A 14,824-nucleotide genomic window follows, 5' to 3' on the forward strand; every position below is an offset into this window, starting at 1 on the left:
AATAAATTAACAAACAACAAGTAAACATTTAAAAAGAAAAAGGAATAACTTGGTTAAATCTCCTTTATCCTTTCTGATTCAGATTCAAAAAGCAACTCATCTGTGATGAATGTCTTTCCTTATTAACCACTCTGAATAAGTCTATAAAAAGCCCATTAGCATTTTAGTTTATATTGGACTTCCTTAAGTGCAATTTCAAAGTATATTTATGGCAATTTCTTGCGGTTTTGTTTGCCAAACTGCCCAGCAATTAGCCCAAATACATGAAAACCACACCCCCAAATGATTTTGAGTCATTCTTATTTGCTTGCCCAACAGAACCAAATGTAATTTTCGATATTGATACTTTATGATACCTCAAAAAAAAAAAGCAGTTCAACTTGTTTTTTTTACAGCTCCTTATTGTTATTGTTCATTACATATAAAGATTGTGTTTATTTTGCAGCTTTTGCTTTGACTGTTTTTATTTCTTTTTTTTGTATTTTTCTGTTGTATTGTATTTTTCTGTTGTTAAATGCAACTGGTTCGATTTTACATTCTCTTGACGGGAGCCTTGAGCTGTGGCTGGCTGAATCGAATTGCAATTCCGCGAAAAAGCAAAACCGATTCAGCTGTGCGATTGACCTTGACAAGTGGGTTCAATCGAGTCGATTATAGGATGAAAAAGTTCACAACGAATCGAAACACCTTGCTCAGAGTGCTATTCGATTCGGGTCGCTCCGGGGATTCCTCTCTCAATTCGGCACATTCTACCAGGTGGGCGTCCAATTCTGCCTCCAATTCTGCCCCATATCGAAGGATATACCACTCGGCCAAAAAGTAGATAACCAGTGTTATTAGGGCGAACTTAACGTAGATCTTAAAGATGTCGAATATGTGCAGAAAAAGCTGATGCAGCAGCTCCATTAGATCCATTATTGAGGTCCACGTTGCGTATACTTAATGCAAATCTTTTGGTCTATCTTCTTCGTGTATTCGTCGGCCGATCAGGGTTTTGCGATTTGGTAAATGAGGTCGTGTTTGGTTAGCTCTATTATGCAATTGTTAGCCCAAAGTTTTCGTGTTGATGATGCACATTTCGCTTTCGGCCGCTTGACTGATGTCGCCTCATTTGCATTTGATCGCGTTGATGATCGCCGCACAAAAGTGCGTGTATTTCTCGATATATCTCTCAATGGTCAGCCATTGGGCAGGCGACTTAATTATGCTAATACGATTGGAGCATTTTGGGTATTACTTTGTAGCCGACCTTTCTTTCTCCTTTCTTTCTTCGTTGTCTCAGACCTTTATAACGACTCCCTGTAAAAACAAATTTCGTTTTAATTTGATCGGAAATTAATTTGATATAAACACAAAGCTGAACGAAAGGGTAAACAAATTGGATTGCGAAAAAGTGGTCCAAAAAAATGGACCACAAGGTGTGACCGAAATAGGAGACTTGCCTTGCCCATCGATCTTATGGAAATTTCATGCTTGGGGCAGGTCGGATTACTTAATTAGCATGGAAAATGGTTTTTGGTTAGATTGAATATTAAAATGCAAAGAGATAAATGGGCTGGCAGGGAAACCAGATCGAATTTGTTGGCATAAACCTTGAATTAGGCAGATATTTTGTAACAAAATATTGCTATGAGTCAATAAAAGAATTAAATATTTGTATAAAATCTGGTAAAAACAATTTCATTTCAACATGAAACAGTATTTTCACATAATTTTAATAACTTCACTCCCTTTGATTGCTTCAACTCTTAAAGTTTTCAATTAGTGTTTTAAATATTCAAAATTAATCCAAGATATTTTAGGTTTCTCCACTCATTAATCTATTTTTTTCTTCCCGCATTAATTCATATTTTGTAAATTAACAAATTTGTAATCTTTAAGTCCCCATAAATAGACTCATTAACAAAATCAACAAAATTTAGGTATTTTCCACACTAAAGTCATTAAAAAAATCAAATTTGTTGTATCCAAAAATAAACCTATTAAACATCTTTCCTAAAGCATTGACCTAATATAAACAAAAAAAAAAACGAGAAAGGAAGCAAGCTACGACAAGCCGAAGTTTTTATACTCTTGCAGCTTTTACAAAAATGGTGTATTCTATATTTCGATAGTCCGATAAAATTGTAGAACAGAAAGAAACTTTAGCGTCGGAAATATGCCCTTTACTACGTTGCAAACTTTTGACTGAAATTATAATGCCGTCTGAAAGTGTATAAAAATGAAGTTTGGAAATAAGCAAAGAGCAGTCACCTGTTCAATCCACTTAGCCTCCCAAAATGACCCTGATAATGAACGCTTTAATCCTACCTACTCACAATATTTCAAACATTTTAAAAGCTAATCGTTTAGTTTTATTGAGATAGTTCAATTTCAAATGGTTCAAAGATCAATCAACCATTACTGCCACTTGAATTGACTGGTGGCCCTGTTTATATACTTTTATAATGCTTATAAAGTTAAAAATTGAAGTCAATCCAAGGGGATCTAAGATGAGCTATAAATGGCTACCACTTTATCTGTCATTTGGCAATCATGATCTAACTCAAAATGAGCACTGCAATGTTTGAATAGTGTTTTTGTCCCCCTTTTTGAAGACTACGCCTCTGCCAGTTGCCATTCATCAGCGGGCAGATCGACAATTCGAGACAGAGCCAAGTCAAAACTGGCCGGAGATTGCATCTTTTGGATTTGAATACACTTGACAATCGCTTAACGCAAACCGACTTAACCTTACCCAAGACGAGATGTTCAAAAAGTGGTGAGAATGGGAGAAGGGGGAGAAGGGGGAGGAGGAGGAGGAGCCGCCTCTTCAGCAACTCGATAATCGCAGCAATTATACTAAGCACACAAATCAACTTCAACTTGGAGACCTGTTCGAAAGACGTCTCTCTGCTGGAGCACTGGGAAAACGAGACGCATCGAAATGTTTTGCATTAATTTCAAAACGCATGCGAAAAAGACGCAACATATTTATAAGACAGAAGAAATACCAAACTGCAGTGGGCAGCGGCGAAAAAATAAAAACCAGTTGCAAATATGGCATACAAAGTGGATAGCCTTCGCTTATGAGGAGGATTTTCGAGTGCCGGTCTTCCTGCCAATTGTCGGATGCAAAAATGGCAAATGCTGAAGTTGAATTGTCGCAAAAAATAAGATGGGACTGGAGAATAAGACTCCAGCCAGATTCACAATGACAGGTCCACCAAAATGGTCAAGAAGATTTCGCAGAAGCCACCTCTTCACATTAAACGGAGATGAGATTGAGTTTCGAGCTGTGTGCTTATGCGTCGATCTACCGGTTTTTCGAGACCAGACGCAGACACCTTGAAAGACCTTCTGACATTTGCCGATTTTCATACTCTTCTTTTTTCGCACGTACTGGTCACTTGAAGATGCTCTTAAAAAATTAGACTTTGAATCAAAATTGGTGTCGAAAAGGTTCATGGATTTTTAGCAGCAACTGAAAATAATCGTTTTTTGACCGAATTGGGAACCAACGCAGAGCCAAAACCATTGGTTAATAATATTAATATGCATTTTTATTACATTCTTATAACTTTAAACTCCCCAAGTGGCCCCAATCGCTTCCAATTGGAAAAAAGGTCCATTTTCCTTTCAAAAATTCTGGACGCAAACCGTTTAACGAATTGAATCCGTGTTTTCGCCCAAAAATAGTTTAAGACATTATAAATGTTTAAAAAATTTGAACGCTTAGATTTAAGGCTTTTTACTATTTTTAACACCCGTTCTAAAATTACAATTTAGCCAAAAATATCTTCAAACGTCGAAAAATGGCACTTCTAAACTGAGTATCAAAAATTCCTTCGGTAAAGTTTTTCCTTAAGCTTTAACGATTCATTTGATGGTTTCACCAAAGCTCTAGCTATCTTCGAAACAAATAAACTAAGCAAAAAGTCGATCTATTATCGAATTTAAGTGCTCTTTACTGTTATTGCTGCCAGAATACGCAAAATACGTTTTTTTGTCGAAAATCTATTCGGCCCGGTTTTTGATAGTGTAGTAAAAATATACCATTCAAATTGTTTTTTGCGGTGTTTATTTTTACAGTGTTTTGCCACGCGCTGCTAGGAAACATAAGAGCAGGAGATCGCAGTAGACAGAGAGAGAGGAAAGAGTGTAGCAAGTGCGCAAAAGAAGAAGTTAATGGGGAAACTTTCAGTTTGCCGAGAGTTGTGATTTTATGTGATAATTTTCCAATTAATTAAGCAAAGAGTAGGCTTTGCCTAATAGGAACATTTCTTTGCATAACCGTGTATTTTGGTGTATAACCGTATGTGAGTAATAATATTATTATTTTAGTTCGCCTTTCTTGGAATTTGAATTTTTTCTATTAAATGTGCAAATTTGTTGATATCTCTGATGTTAACTTAAAAATTTGGTGAGTTATGGCAGTTAGTTTCGTTTTTTACTATTCTTAATTAGTAAAGTCATAAATGATTTACATTTAAATGAGTATTTGGTTATTTTTTAATTGTGTGCAGTTGTGATATACCAATCAGCATAATTGCATTTTGTTCATATATAAATGCGTTTTTGTAGTTTTTAATCTTATTCGATATAACCATGGCATAAATTGCACTATTTAAAAAATATTGTTTTACCCGTTACTCGTAGAGTAAAAGAGTTTATTGTATTCGTGCAAAAGTATGTAACAGGTAGAAGGAAGCGTTTCCGACCCTATAAAGTATATATATTCTTGTTCAGGATCACTAGCCGAGTCGATCTAGCCATGTTCGTCTGTCCGTCTGTCCGTCTCTCCGTCTGTTCGTCTGTCCGTCTGTCTGTCTGTCTGTCCGTATGAACGCTGAGATCTCGGAAACTATAAAAGCTAGAAGATTGGCATTTTGCATGTAGATTTTAGGAGTTCCTACGCAGCGCAAGTTTGTTTCAAAATGGTGCCACGCCCCCTCTGACGCCCACAAGCCACAAGCTGTGGCCACAGTTTTGAACATTTTAATTGATATGTATTTGTTTCGTCAATACCTACCGATTTGCCTAATAAAAGTTTGCCACGCCCACTCTAACGCCCAAAAACCTATTAAACGCTTAAGCCTGGCTAGCGCCTACATTTCCGCCTTTCATGGCCCATGGTAGCGCCATCTAACGGATGTCTTTGGAACAGCTGGCCAATGTGCTCATTTAAGAGCTTCCTGTGTGGAGACAGAAATAATGCAAACCGTGCTAGTATATGATAAATGTAAGTGAATGTGTATTTTCATACTCTTATCTGAGAAATGCTAGCGTCGAACTCATTTAGCTCAAGATCGTAGCCCGAAACAGTCAACTTTTAACAGCGGCTCAGAAATAATATAATTGATAATTTGTGATTGTTTAAAAATAGTGGTATAAATATAGTGGTTCACAGCAATAAAGTCACATCAAATACAATCCACGATTAAAGATTAAATAACTCTATATTTATCTGCTTAATTAACTAAAAATAAACATCTTCTGAACTCAAAAAGCTCATCCGAATTATTGGCGATTCAATCAGCCCTAGAAATGGACGAGAATGGCGAATTTATTCTGAACTGCGACTGCCTCTTGGAGATAATGAATTACATAAAATCTGATTGCGAGTTGAAAGACCAATGTGACAAAAAGTCAAAGTATAATGATTTAATAAACTTTGTGTTGGCTCATGAACTTTTCTTGGAACTGCTTGAGACTTGTTTCAAAAGTTTGTACGAGGATCTTGATTTGGTTCTGACGTGCAGGATAACAAAGCTACTGATTGATTTACAAGTCAATGAGTTATCAAACAGAAATTATGATTTCTGGGTATCTTTCCTACAATCTATCAGAGAAAAAAATCCTTTCTTTGTTACCCTAAAATTCGAAGAGAATCATGCCTGCGTTTTCATTGACAAAAGAAGTAAGTTATTAACTTAATATAGTTTTGAAATAACAATAAATCTTTAAAAATTAAATAATTAAATGTCTTAAAATTACATTATTATACCCTTGCACAGGGTATTATAATTTTGGTCAGAAGTTAGTAATGCAGTGAAGGAGACGTTTCCGATTCTATAAAGTATATATATTCTTGATCAGGATCAATAGGGGAATCGATATAGCCATGTCCGTCTGTCCGTCTGTTTCAATACCGTTTGAGAGCTCAGTTTAAAAGCTAGCGATCTGAAACTTTCACACATGTGTACGCAGATCTAATTTGAAAATCGCCCCGATCGGACGTCTATATCCTATAGCTCCCATAGGAACAATTGGATATATCTTGCAAGAATTAATGATATTTCGCGCAGTGTAAAAGCTATTGACATGAATCTTTCCAAATCGTATTTTTTTATGCATACATTGATCAGGGTAAAAGCGCGTGGCGATCGGACGTCTTTATCCTATAGCTCCCATAGGAACAATAGGGTAAAATCGGTCCAAATTTGATGTTTTTCAGAATATTTCGCGCTGTGTAAAAGCTATTGCTATACATTTTTTCAAATCGTATTTTTTTATGAATTCCTTCATCAAGGTAAATGCGCGTGCTAATCGGACGTCTATATCCTATAGCTCCCATAGGAACAATACGGTGAAATCGGTCAAAATTTCATGTTTTTTAGAATATTTCGCGCAGTGTATAAGCTATTGACATTCATTTTTCTAAGTTTTATTTATTTACGCATACCTTGAAAAAAGCGCTTGCCGATCGGACGTCTATATCTTATAGCTTCCGTAGGAAAAATTGTTAAAGGCTGTGAAAATATCCCTTTTTTTCCTGTTTGTATATAACAATTTTGCAGTATAAAAGCTATTGACATGAAACTATGCAATTTATTTAATTTATTTATGTATACCCTGCTCAGGGTAAAAGTTGCTGCCAATCAGACAAGTACAAACTACAACCGCTATTTAAAAATGAAATTGATTACGTATAGCTAATCAGAGGGTATTATAATTTTGGTCAGAAGTTTGTAATGCAGTGAAGGAGACGTTTCCGATTCTATAAAGTATATATATTCTTGATCAGGATCAATAGGGGAATCGATATAGCCATGTCCGTCTGTCCGTCTGTTTCAATACCGTTTGCGAGCTCAGTTTAAAAGCTAGCGATCTGAAACTTTCACAGTTGTCCTAAAACATGTGTACGCAGATCAAGTTTGAAAACCGCCCCGATCGGATGTCTATATCCTATAGCTCCCATAGGAACAATCGGATATAACTTTCAAGAATGGAAGATATTTCGCGCAGTGTAAAAGCAAGTAACATAAATCTCTCCAAATCTTATTTTTTTATGCATACCTTGATCAGGGTAAAAGCGCTTGGCGATCGGTATATCGATATCCTATATCGGTATATCGATATCCTATAGCTCCCATAGGAACAATAGTTCACCCTATTCGGTCCAAATTTGATGATTTTCTGAATTTTTCGAGTAGTGTGTAAGCTACTGACATACATTTTTCCAAGTCTTATTTATTTACGCTTATCTTGATTAGGGTAAAAGCGCTTGCCGATCGGACGTCCATATCTTATAGCTTCAGTAGGAAATATTGTTAAAGGCTGCGAAAGTATCCATTTTTTTTCAATTTTTTATGACATTTTTGCAGTATAAAAGCATTTGACATCAAACGATGCAAATCTAGTTTATTTATGTATACCTTATTCCTTTCGCTACTTTTTTAGTTTTAGCAAATTTCGGCAAAGTCTGCAAGGGTATTAAAACTTCGGCTTGCCGAAGTTAGCTTCCGTCCTCGTCTTTTTAAAGCTACAGCAGAGCAGGATGATGGTAAGACCCATTGGCTTTTATTAATACATTTTAAACTTATTTCTTTTTAAGGCAACCCAAACTCGAGGGTCATTGAGAAGGTAAAGTTAAATGCTAATGTTACGGCAGAAGCGTTAGCAAACATCTGCACCTTGATGCCAAATTTGTTTTACTTGGACTTTAAAGGCACTGAAATCCATGGAAGTCTTTCCGATATTAAACTCCATTGCGAAAATCTTAATTACCTGAGAATTCAGCTAAACCCGGGTGGTGGTGCTGCCCAATATGCATCGGTGGTATTGCTGCCCAATTTACAAAAATTTGTTATTTCTGGAGTCCAAGAAAGCGAATCACCATTAATATTTTTCAATGATTTAAGAAAGTTGCACAGACCTAGAAGTCTACCACCTTTGACATTGACCATCGAAGATGGTTTAAGCGATAAAACCCGGACCATAAAGTTTCCAATTTCGGACGCTTTGCAATTTTTGAAAATAGACCAATCTAATAATAGCGAATTATTTATTACAACTTCGTACGATTTTTGTGAAACATCAAAAGAAGCTAATCCAATTGAGGAATCTTTAGCAAACATACCTTTAAGTGACAAAATATCAATTAAGTTTGACAGAAATAATGCGAAACTTGAAATAAAGATACATAAAGAGTCTGACATGAGCCAATTGGGATATTTATCAAAATTGCCCAATTTAAGTCGCTTGGTTATAAATAATAAACATAATTATTTAAAAGATTCCAATCCACTTGCAGAATTCCTCCAATCAATGGTCCAAAAAGGCTCATTTGCTTGGAAATCTATCATAATAAATTATATATCATTGGATAGATTGGAGGTCTCAGAACTTGCAAAAATAGAATCCATTCGAGTTCTGGCGTGCCATTTGTTTGAATGGTATTCGATCAAGTTTTTCAGTCAATTAAGAAACCTGCAACACCTTATTATTTATGTACACGAAACCATTAATTCGCATACATCAGAGCAAGTCCTCAACCTGCTAAGTGAAAGTCAGGTGCAAGTTACAATTGCTTCCAAAGATTTTACCTTGAGAAGGAATGGAAAAAAGGTGAAGATTTATACGGAACAAAAGTTTAGAAAGAGCACAAGGTATCAAATTAATGAAAAACTAAATTTACTTTTCCAAGCATTCGCCACCAATTTAAGTACGATCGAAGAATTAATATTTTGTGAAATTGATAATATAGAATTTTCAGATATCTCAAAAGTGTCAGAAATTCAAACCATTAAGAAACTGTCGTGCAAGCTATCAGAATTATCTGGAATTGAGAAATTGGCTGAACTAAATAATCTCCAGGTCTTGGAGTTAACCGGAAATGGAAGCCTTACCGCTCTCTTCACAAAGCTGGCTGAAAGGAATATAATTCAACGATTTCAATATTCCGGAGAACTCGTTCCCGAAGAGGTTATACAGGTTTCCCGAATAAAGTCCCTAGAAACACTGAAGTGTGGCTTTTCGGACAATGATGATTTTCAATCCTTGTCCGAGCTAGCTAACTCGAGTATTGAAGAATTAATTGTAATAGTAAAAAATCCAAACCAATCACTACAAACATTTTTTGCAGCATTTTCCTCAAGTAGTGCCACTAGGTTGCAGCACCTGGACATTTTTCGCGATCCACGGAATCCATTGGATCCTTCCAAAACAATTAACATTTCGGAAATGACTGAAATTATTGAAATAAACAGCCTGAAAAGTTTACGTGCGGGATTCCACAATTTAGAATGTGCGCAAATGTTAGACCGATTACCCAATCTTCAGCACTTGGTAATCGATCAGGTTAATAATAATGAAGTTAACCCTTTGGAAAGTGTATTTAGGGTTTTGGTACACAAATCGCCGTCAACTCTTCAAAAATTGGACTTACTCAATAACTCAATTGGATTAAATGAATGTAAATATTTGGCCCAACATGAAACATTGGAGTCATTAAAATGCGTATTGTACGAAATTCCGGGTATAGAAGTTTTGGCAAACATAAAAAATCTAAAGGAATTGATCATCTATGCAGCAGTGGACTCGCTCAGTGAACTTTACCGTGCATTTGCTCTTAGAAGTGACTCAAATTTACAAGAACTGCAGACACCAATTACATGTAATGATGAAATCCACGAAATTTCGCAAATTAAGTCATTAAAAAAAGTAAATATTACGGGCAACCAATGGTGCAATAACCTATCAGACCTCGGAAAACTAACTGATCTTGAATCATTACGTATAGTTGACGATGGTCAAATCGATGTAAATACAGATAGCCTGTTGCCGATTTTTGAATATTGTCAAAAGCTCAATTACGTCACGTGGGAATTCTGCTGTGTGGAGGAGGATGAGGTTTATATCCCTGTTATCAAACTTTACTCAATTTTGAAAGCTGTACGGAATCCTTCTCTGCAAAAACCGTTAAAACTTACTATATTTGAAAAATACAATGTCCCGAAATTCCATGTAAGCATTATAATAAGTCAAGGCTTTGGCTATTAAAAATATTTCTCTCGCAGGTAGAAGACATTGATGAAGCATACTTGAACGTCTCCTATAAATACTCTTTGGTCAAGCATAGTCAAGATGTATATCTCGGGTTTGGTAGGTTTCTTTAATTTTCATCACAAAATCGTATCACTCATATACTATTTGCTAGATTACTAAACGCATGGAATACCGAAGCGAGGTATACAAATATTTGGATGTAAATCTATTATTATAACAATTTCATACCAAATATATTTTCGGAAGACCTAATCGCTCTTGATTATCATACATTAGGATTCTGTAATCATAATCGATAAAAAAAACTTAAAACATAATAAAATGTAAGTGTGGAAACCCCAACTCCTCTCAACCAGGAAACGAGACACCGACTCAGCGGATCGCCTCTGGAAGCAGCGGCACTCGAACTACACACTTATGTTTATGCACATTGTATTAGTATGTAAGATATATAAGAACTATGTACTTTTGGCAGCAGCGGTCTCTTGGCCACTGCTGAATATTATAGAAGTCAGTCTTTGATTTGACAAAACCAGTCCAGTTTTCTATATTTTCCATCCACGGCTCCCGATACAATAAATACTTAAACTTATAAACACCACCACCAACTTCACGAAGAAGGAATTCATCGTTTTGGTTTTTACCATAACTGCTAGGAAACATAAGAGCGGGAGGTCGTAGACAGAGAGAGAGGAAAGAGTGTAGCAAGTGCGCAAAAGAAGAAGTTAACAGGGAAACTTTCAATTTGGTCAGAGTCGTATCAAGAAAATTTGCCGAGAGTTGTGATTTTATGTGATAATTATTCAATTAATTAAGCAAAGAGTAGGCTTTGCCTAATAGGAACATTTCTTTGCATAACCGTGTATTTTGGTGTATAACCGTATGTGAGCAATAATATTATTATTTTAGTTCGCCTTTCTTGGAATTTTAATTTTTTCTATTAAATGTGCAAATTTGTTGATATCTCTGATGTTAACTTAAAAATTTGGTGAGTTATGCCAGTTAGTTTCGTTTTTTACTGTTCTTAATTAGAAAAGTCATAAATGATTTACATTTAAATGAATATTTGGTTATTTTTTAATAGTGTGCAGTTGTGATATACCAATCAGCATAATTGCATTTTGTACATATATAAATGCGTTTTTGTAGTTTTTAATCTTATTATTCGATATAAGCATTGCATAAATTGCACTATTTAAAAAATATTGTCTTAATAATTAAGAGCTTCCTGTATGGAGACAGAAATAATGCAAACATAAGACATCGATGATTTGAATACTTCTTGTAGACTTAACGCTTGCAACAGAATATTTTAATTGAATTAAATAAATCTTACAGCTTTAATTGTATTGAATATGAATAAGATATTAAATTTTCTTTTAATTTTGCATTTTTGATGTATGTATTTCTTGTTTGGAAGTAACAAAATTAGAGATTAACTTTTTTAAAGATATATGTTTGACTTTAATATTTTGGTTAACTTACTATGGTTTGCAAGAGCATTTAAACTTCCCCAATCCAAAACTCGGCATCCCTTCTGGTAAATTAAATTAATTTGCACAATTTATTGAAGACAATTTCAACATCATGAAGACGAGTTAATGAATTAATTTCTTGTTTTGCTCCGCCCTCTGCCCTCATCAAGTCGTTTCGTTTTTCTGTTCATATTTTGCATGAAATTCGCGTCACATTGTAAATTATTTAGTTGCATATTAATTAGTGGACACTTCCAACAAATCGTAACAAAGAAACAACAACAATACCAACACTGGGCTGGCGAAGAGGCAAAAAATATTGTTTAAGCTTCTTACATAATGCAAATGGTGTTAACCTGACTCCAGTTACCAGTTCGTCGTTGCTTTTGTTGTCGTCTAACCCATTAAAAAAAAAAACGTGAACCGAAATGTGGGGAAAACGAATGTGGGTGAATGGTCAAGAAAAGTAACATTTTGTGATTTATAATTCCCAGCAGCTGGGGGCACTCGTGGGTTAACAGGGAAGGCGGGTTAATAGTGCCAAACAAAACTGTGTCACACATTGTCCCGCTTTCGGTTAATGACTGAAATTGAAATTGACTTTTAATTAGGCTTTGGTTTTCGTTTTGGTTTTTGATTTCGATTTAAGTTGTTAATTTTGAATTTCTTATGTTCATTTGCCTAAAGACGCTATATTTCCGCATCAGTTTGGGGCCTATTTCTTATGCACGAACGACTGGCATTGCGTAGGTGTAGTATATATGGTATATAATTACCTGCGATTATTTCGCTTTGCTGTACGCGGAAACGAAATATATCAGTCTCCCGTTGTGGCATACAAAACTTGAAAACTTGAACTACTTCTTCAACTCCAGCTCTTTTCCTCCTCATTTAAATTCGGCTGGGTGGCTGCGTTTGGAATGGGGTGTGGATGTGTGGAAATGATTATGATCGGCACACATAGATTGCAGGAGGTGTTTGCATTCGTTTTACTTTAGACAAGTTATCGACAACTCTGGAGAGGTTTTTGTAAACCAACTTTGATTCAGTTAAAAGATAACCACATTTTAAATGAACTCTTATTTGATTTAGGTATAATATAATATATAAAATTATAGTTGATAATAAAATTCTATTTTTTTTTTAACTGCAGAAAGAATATGTTTATAGAATTTTTCAAAGACCAATAGACAAATCTATTTTCGAATATAGTTATGTTCTCATTTATAGGCATTTGTTTTTTCACAATATATTCCTTATTAATTTATTTTATGCATTAAGCATTAGTTCAAATTTTGTTCAAAAACATTAATTGATTTTAGATTATTAATAAGTGTTAAGACTTTATTTAAATCCACTTAAAAATCTTATGAAGCCCAAATCATTGGGGTTTATATTATATAATATTTAAACAAATGATCTTTTTATAATATTTTTGGAAACGTATAATACTAATTTTTGATAATACAAATTTCGAATAACTATTTTAACTATTTAAAAAAAGTATTTTTTTGGAACGTAAAGACCTATTCAATCTTAACACGATCTACATTATTATGCCACCTCCCACATTTTCTTCAAAACATTGGCTGTAGATGCTAATCCAGTGAAGGGCGATTAGCTAACTTATTATGTCGGCTAACCATTGTCTGCTTCCTCTTCCCATTTCCACGTCACAGTGAACATTCACCAACCATTTAGGCCGCGTTTGTGTACATTTCCCGAAGTTGGTAGTGTTTGTGCTCTCATAGTATAGTTGTATACCAGGCAAAGCTTTTATTATGAGATCATTAGTTGGCTAAAATACTTACCGCATTATTTATCCATCGCTCTATAAACATTATCTTCTTATTGAAATAAACAAAATTAGATACAAACGTACGCAGCACAAACAAATATTTTTTGACAATTACCAAATTTCTTCTTCTTAGCTGGATCGAAAGCTATATCCCATATGGTCAACAGCTGATTGCCGTCAAGTTAAGCTTTAAAGAGATTTAATGTGCAAAAGAGACAACTATAGATATAAAACCAAATATGTATATATGAACAAAGATCGGCTAAAGCTCTAAACGAAAGCTTTGCTAGAAAAATATTTATTAAAAGTTTAACTAAATTAAATATTTTTGTACACATAATGAAATTATATTTTTGTCCTTCCATTTAAATAATTAAATCTTTAATGGGCTTAGCTGATTTTTTGGGACACTCATTTCTTATCATACTTTTGCAGACGGTATTATAATTTTAGTCAAAAGCTTGAAACGCGGTGAAGAAGACATTCCCGACCCTTTAAAGTATATATATTCTTGATCTGCATCAACAGGAGAATCGATCTAGACATGTCCGTCCGTCCGCCCGTTTTTCCGTTTCTACAAAAACAAGCCTCTCAGTAAAAAATCGATACATCTTTAAAGTTTTTAAATTATTTTTTTTGTTATAGAATAAACATTTATAACAGCTGCAAGGGTATTATAAACTTTGGTTTGCCGAAGTTTGCTTCTTTTCTCGATTTTTGCTTATTACAGGATTTTTATTTCACCGGAGTCAGCTATTTAAGGCCTGTTTAATTTGTGGCACTCTGTTTTGTTTACCCAAGAAACCAAAAGAGACAGAACCGTTTATGTATATTTCTTTATTGCTAAAAAACAAAGGGGCCGTTTTTATCTTGTTATTCTTCAGTTCTTTGCTTTTATTTACTAATAAAAAAATTCCTTTTTAGTTTTTGATAGTTATTTTATGTAAATAAAATTACATTAATACATTTTTTAAAATGGGTAGTTTTTAAATATATGTTGGGCCTTGTGATGCGACTGTTTAGTTAAATGGAAATTGGAAATAAATGATCTGAATAATGACCACAAAGTTAAAAAAAAGAACATCATGCTTGGAGGGCTGATTGTCCAGTTTGTTCATTGATTTTGTAGAAATATGGGAGTATACATTCTGTCAAAACCATGCAGATTAGACCACACAAGCCGAAGAGTCCTAGAACCAAGTCAACCATCATCACAGCACCCACAATGTAATTAAAATCCATTGTTTGTTGTTAGTTTTGAATAGTTTTAAACCTATACAAA

At 34.6% G+C, this 14,824-nt stretch overlaps 3 protein-coding genes across 4 annotated transcripts; 2 read left to right on the forward strand and 1 right to left on the reverse strand.

Moving 5' to 3' along the window:
• Window positions 1–327: 327 nt before the first annotated feature.
• Window positions 328–13,681, reverse strand: LOC108041757. 2 transcript variants are annotated; one of them, XM_017119772.2, is made up of 3 exons: window positions 13,556–13,680; window positions 12,521–12,653; window positions 328–1,299 (listed from the first exon to the last, which is right to left on the reverse strand). In XM_017119772.2, exon 3 carries the CDS (start codon window positions 913–915, stop codon window positions 652–654), a length of 264 nt encoding a protein of 87 aa, XP_016975261.2. In that variant the 5' UTR covers window positions 916–1,299; window positions 12,521–12,653; window positions 13,556–13,680; the 3' UTR covers window positions 328–651. The 2 variants fall into 2 exon arrangements, with proteins under 2 accessions (XP_016975261.2, XP_016975260.2); XM_017119771.2 differs by lacking the exon at window positions 12,521–12,653 and having other exon boundaries at window positions 13,556–13,681.
• LOC123037397 lies at window positions 5,527–8,351 on the forward strand. Its single transcript, XM_044457750.1, has 3 exons — window positions 5,527–5,899; window positions 7,817–8,204; window positions 8,333–8,351. Exons 1-3 carry the CDS (start codon window positions 5,527–5,529, stop codon window positions 8,349–8,351), a joined length of 780 nt encoding a protein of 259 aa, XP_044313685.1.
• Window positions 8,190–10,670, forward strand: LOC108041755. Its single transcript, XM_017119767.1, has 3 exons — window positions 8,190–10,227; window positions 10,281–10,365; window positions 10,421–10,670. Exons 1-3 carry the CDS (start codon window positions 8,419–8,421, stop codon window positions 10,426–10,428), a joined length of 1,902 nt encoding a protein of 633 aa, XP_016975256.1. The 5' UTR covers window positions 8,190–8,418; the 3' UTR covers window positions 10,429–10,670.
• Window positions 13,682–14,824: the final 1,143 nt, after the last annotated feature.

The sequence above is a fragment of the Drosophila rhopaloa genome, unplaced genomic scaffold (genome assembly GCF_018152115.1).
Source record: "Drosophila rhopaloa isolate 14029-0021.01 unplaced genomic scaffold, ASM1815211v1 contig_163, whole genome shotgun sequence".
In the NCBI taxonomy this organism is placed as follows: Eukaryota; Metazoa; Arthropoda; class Insecta; order Diptera; family Drosophilidae; genus Drosophila; species Drosophila rhopaloa.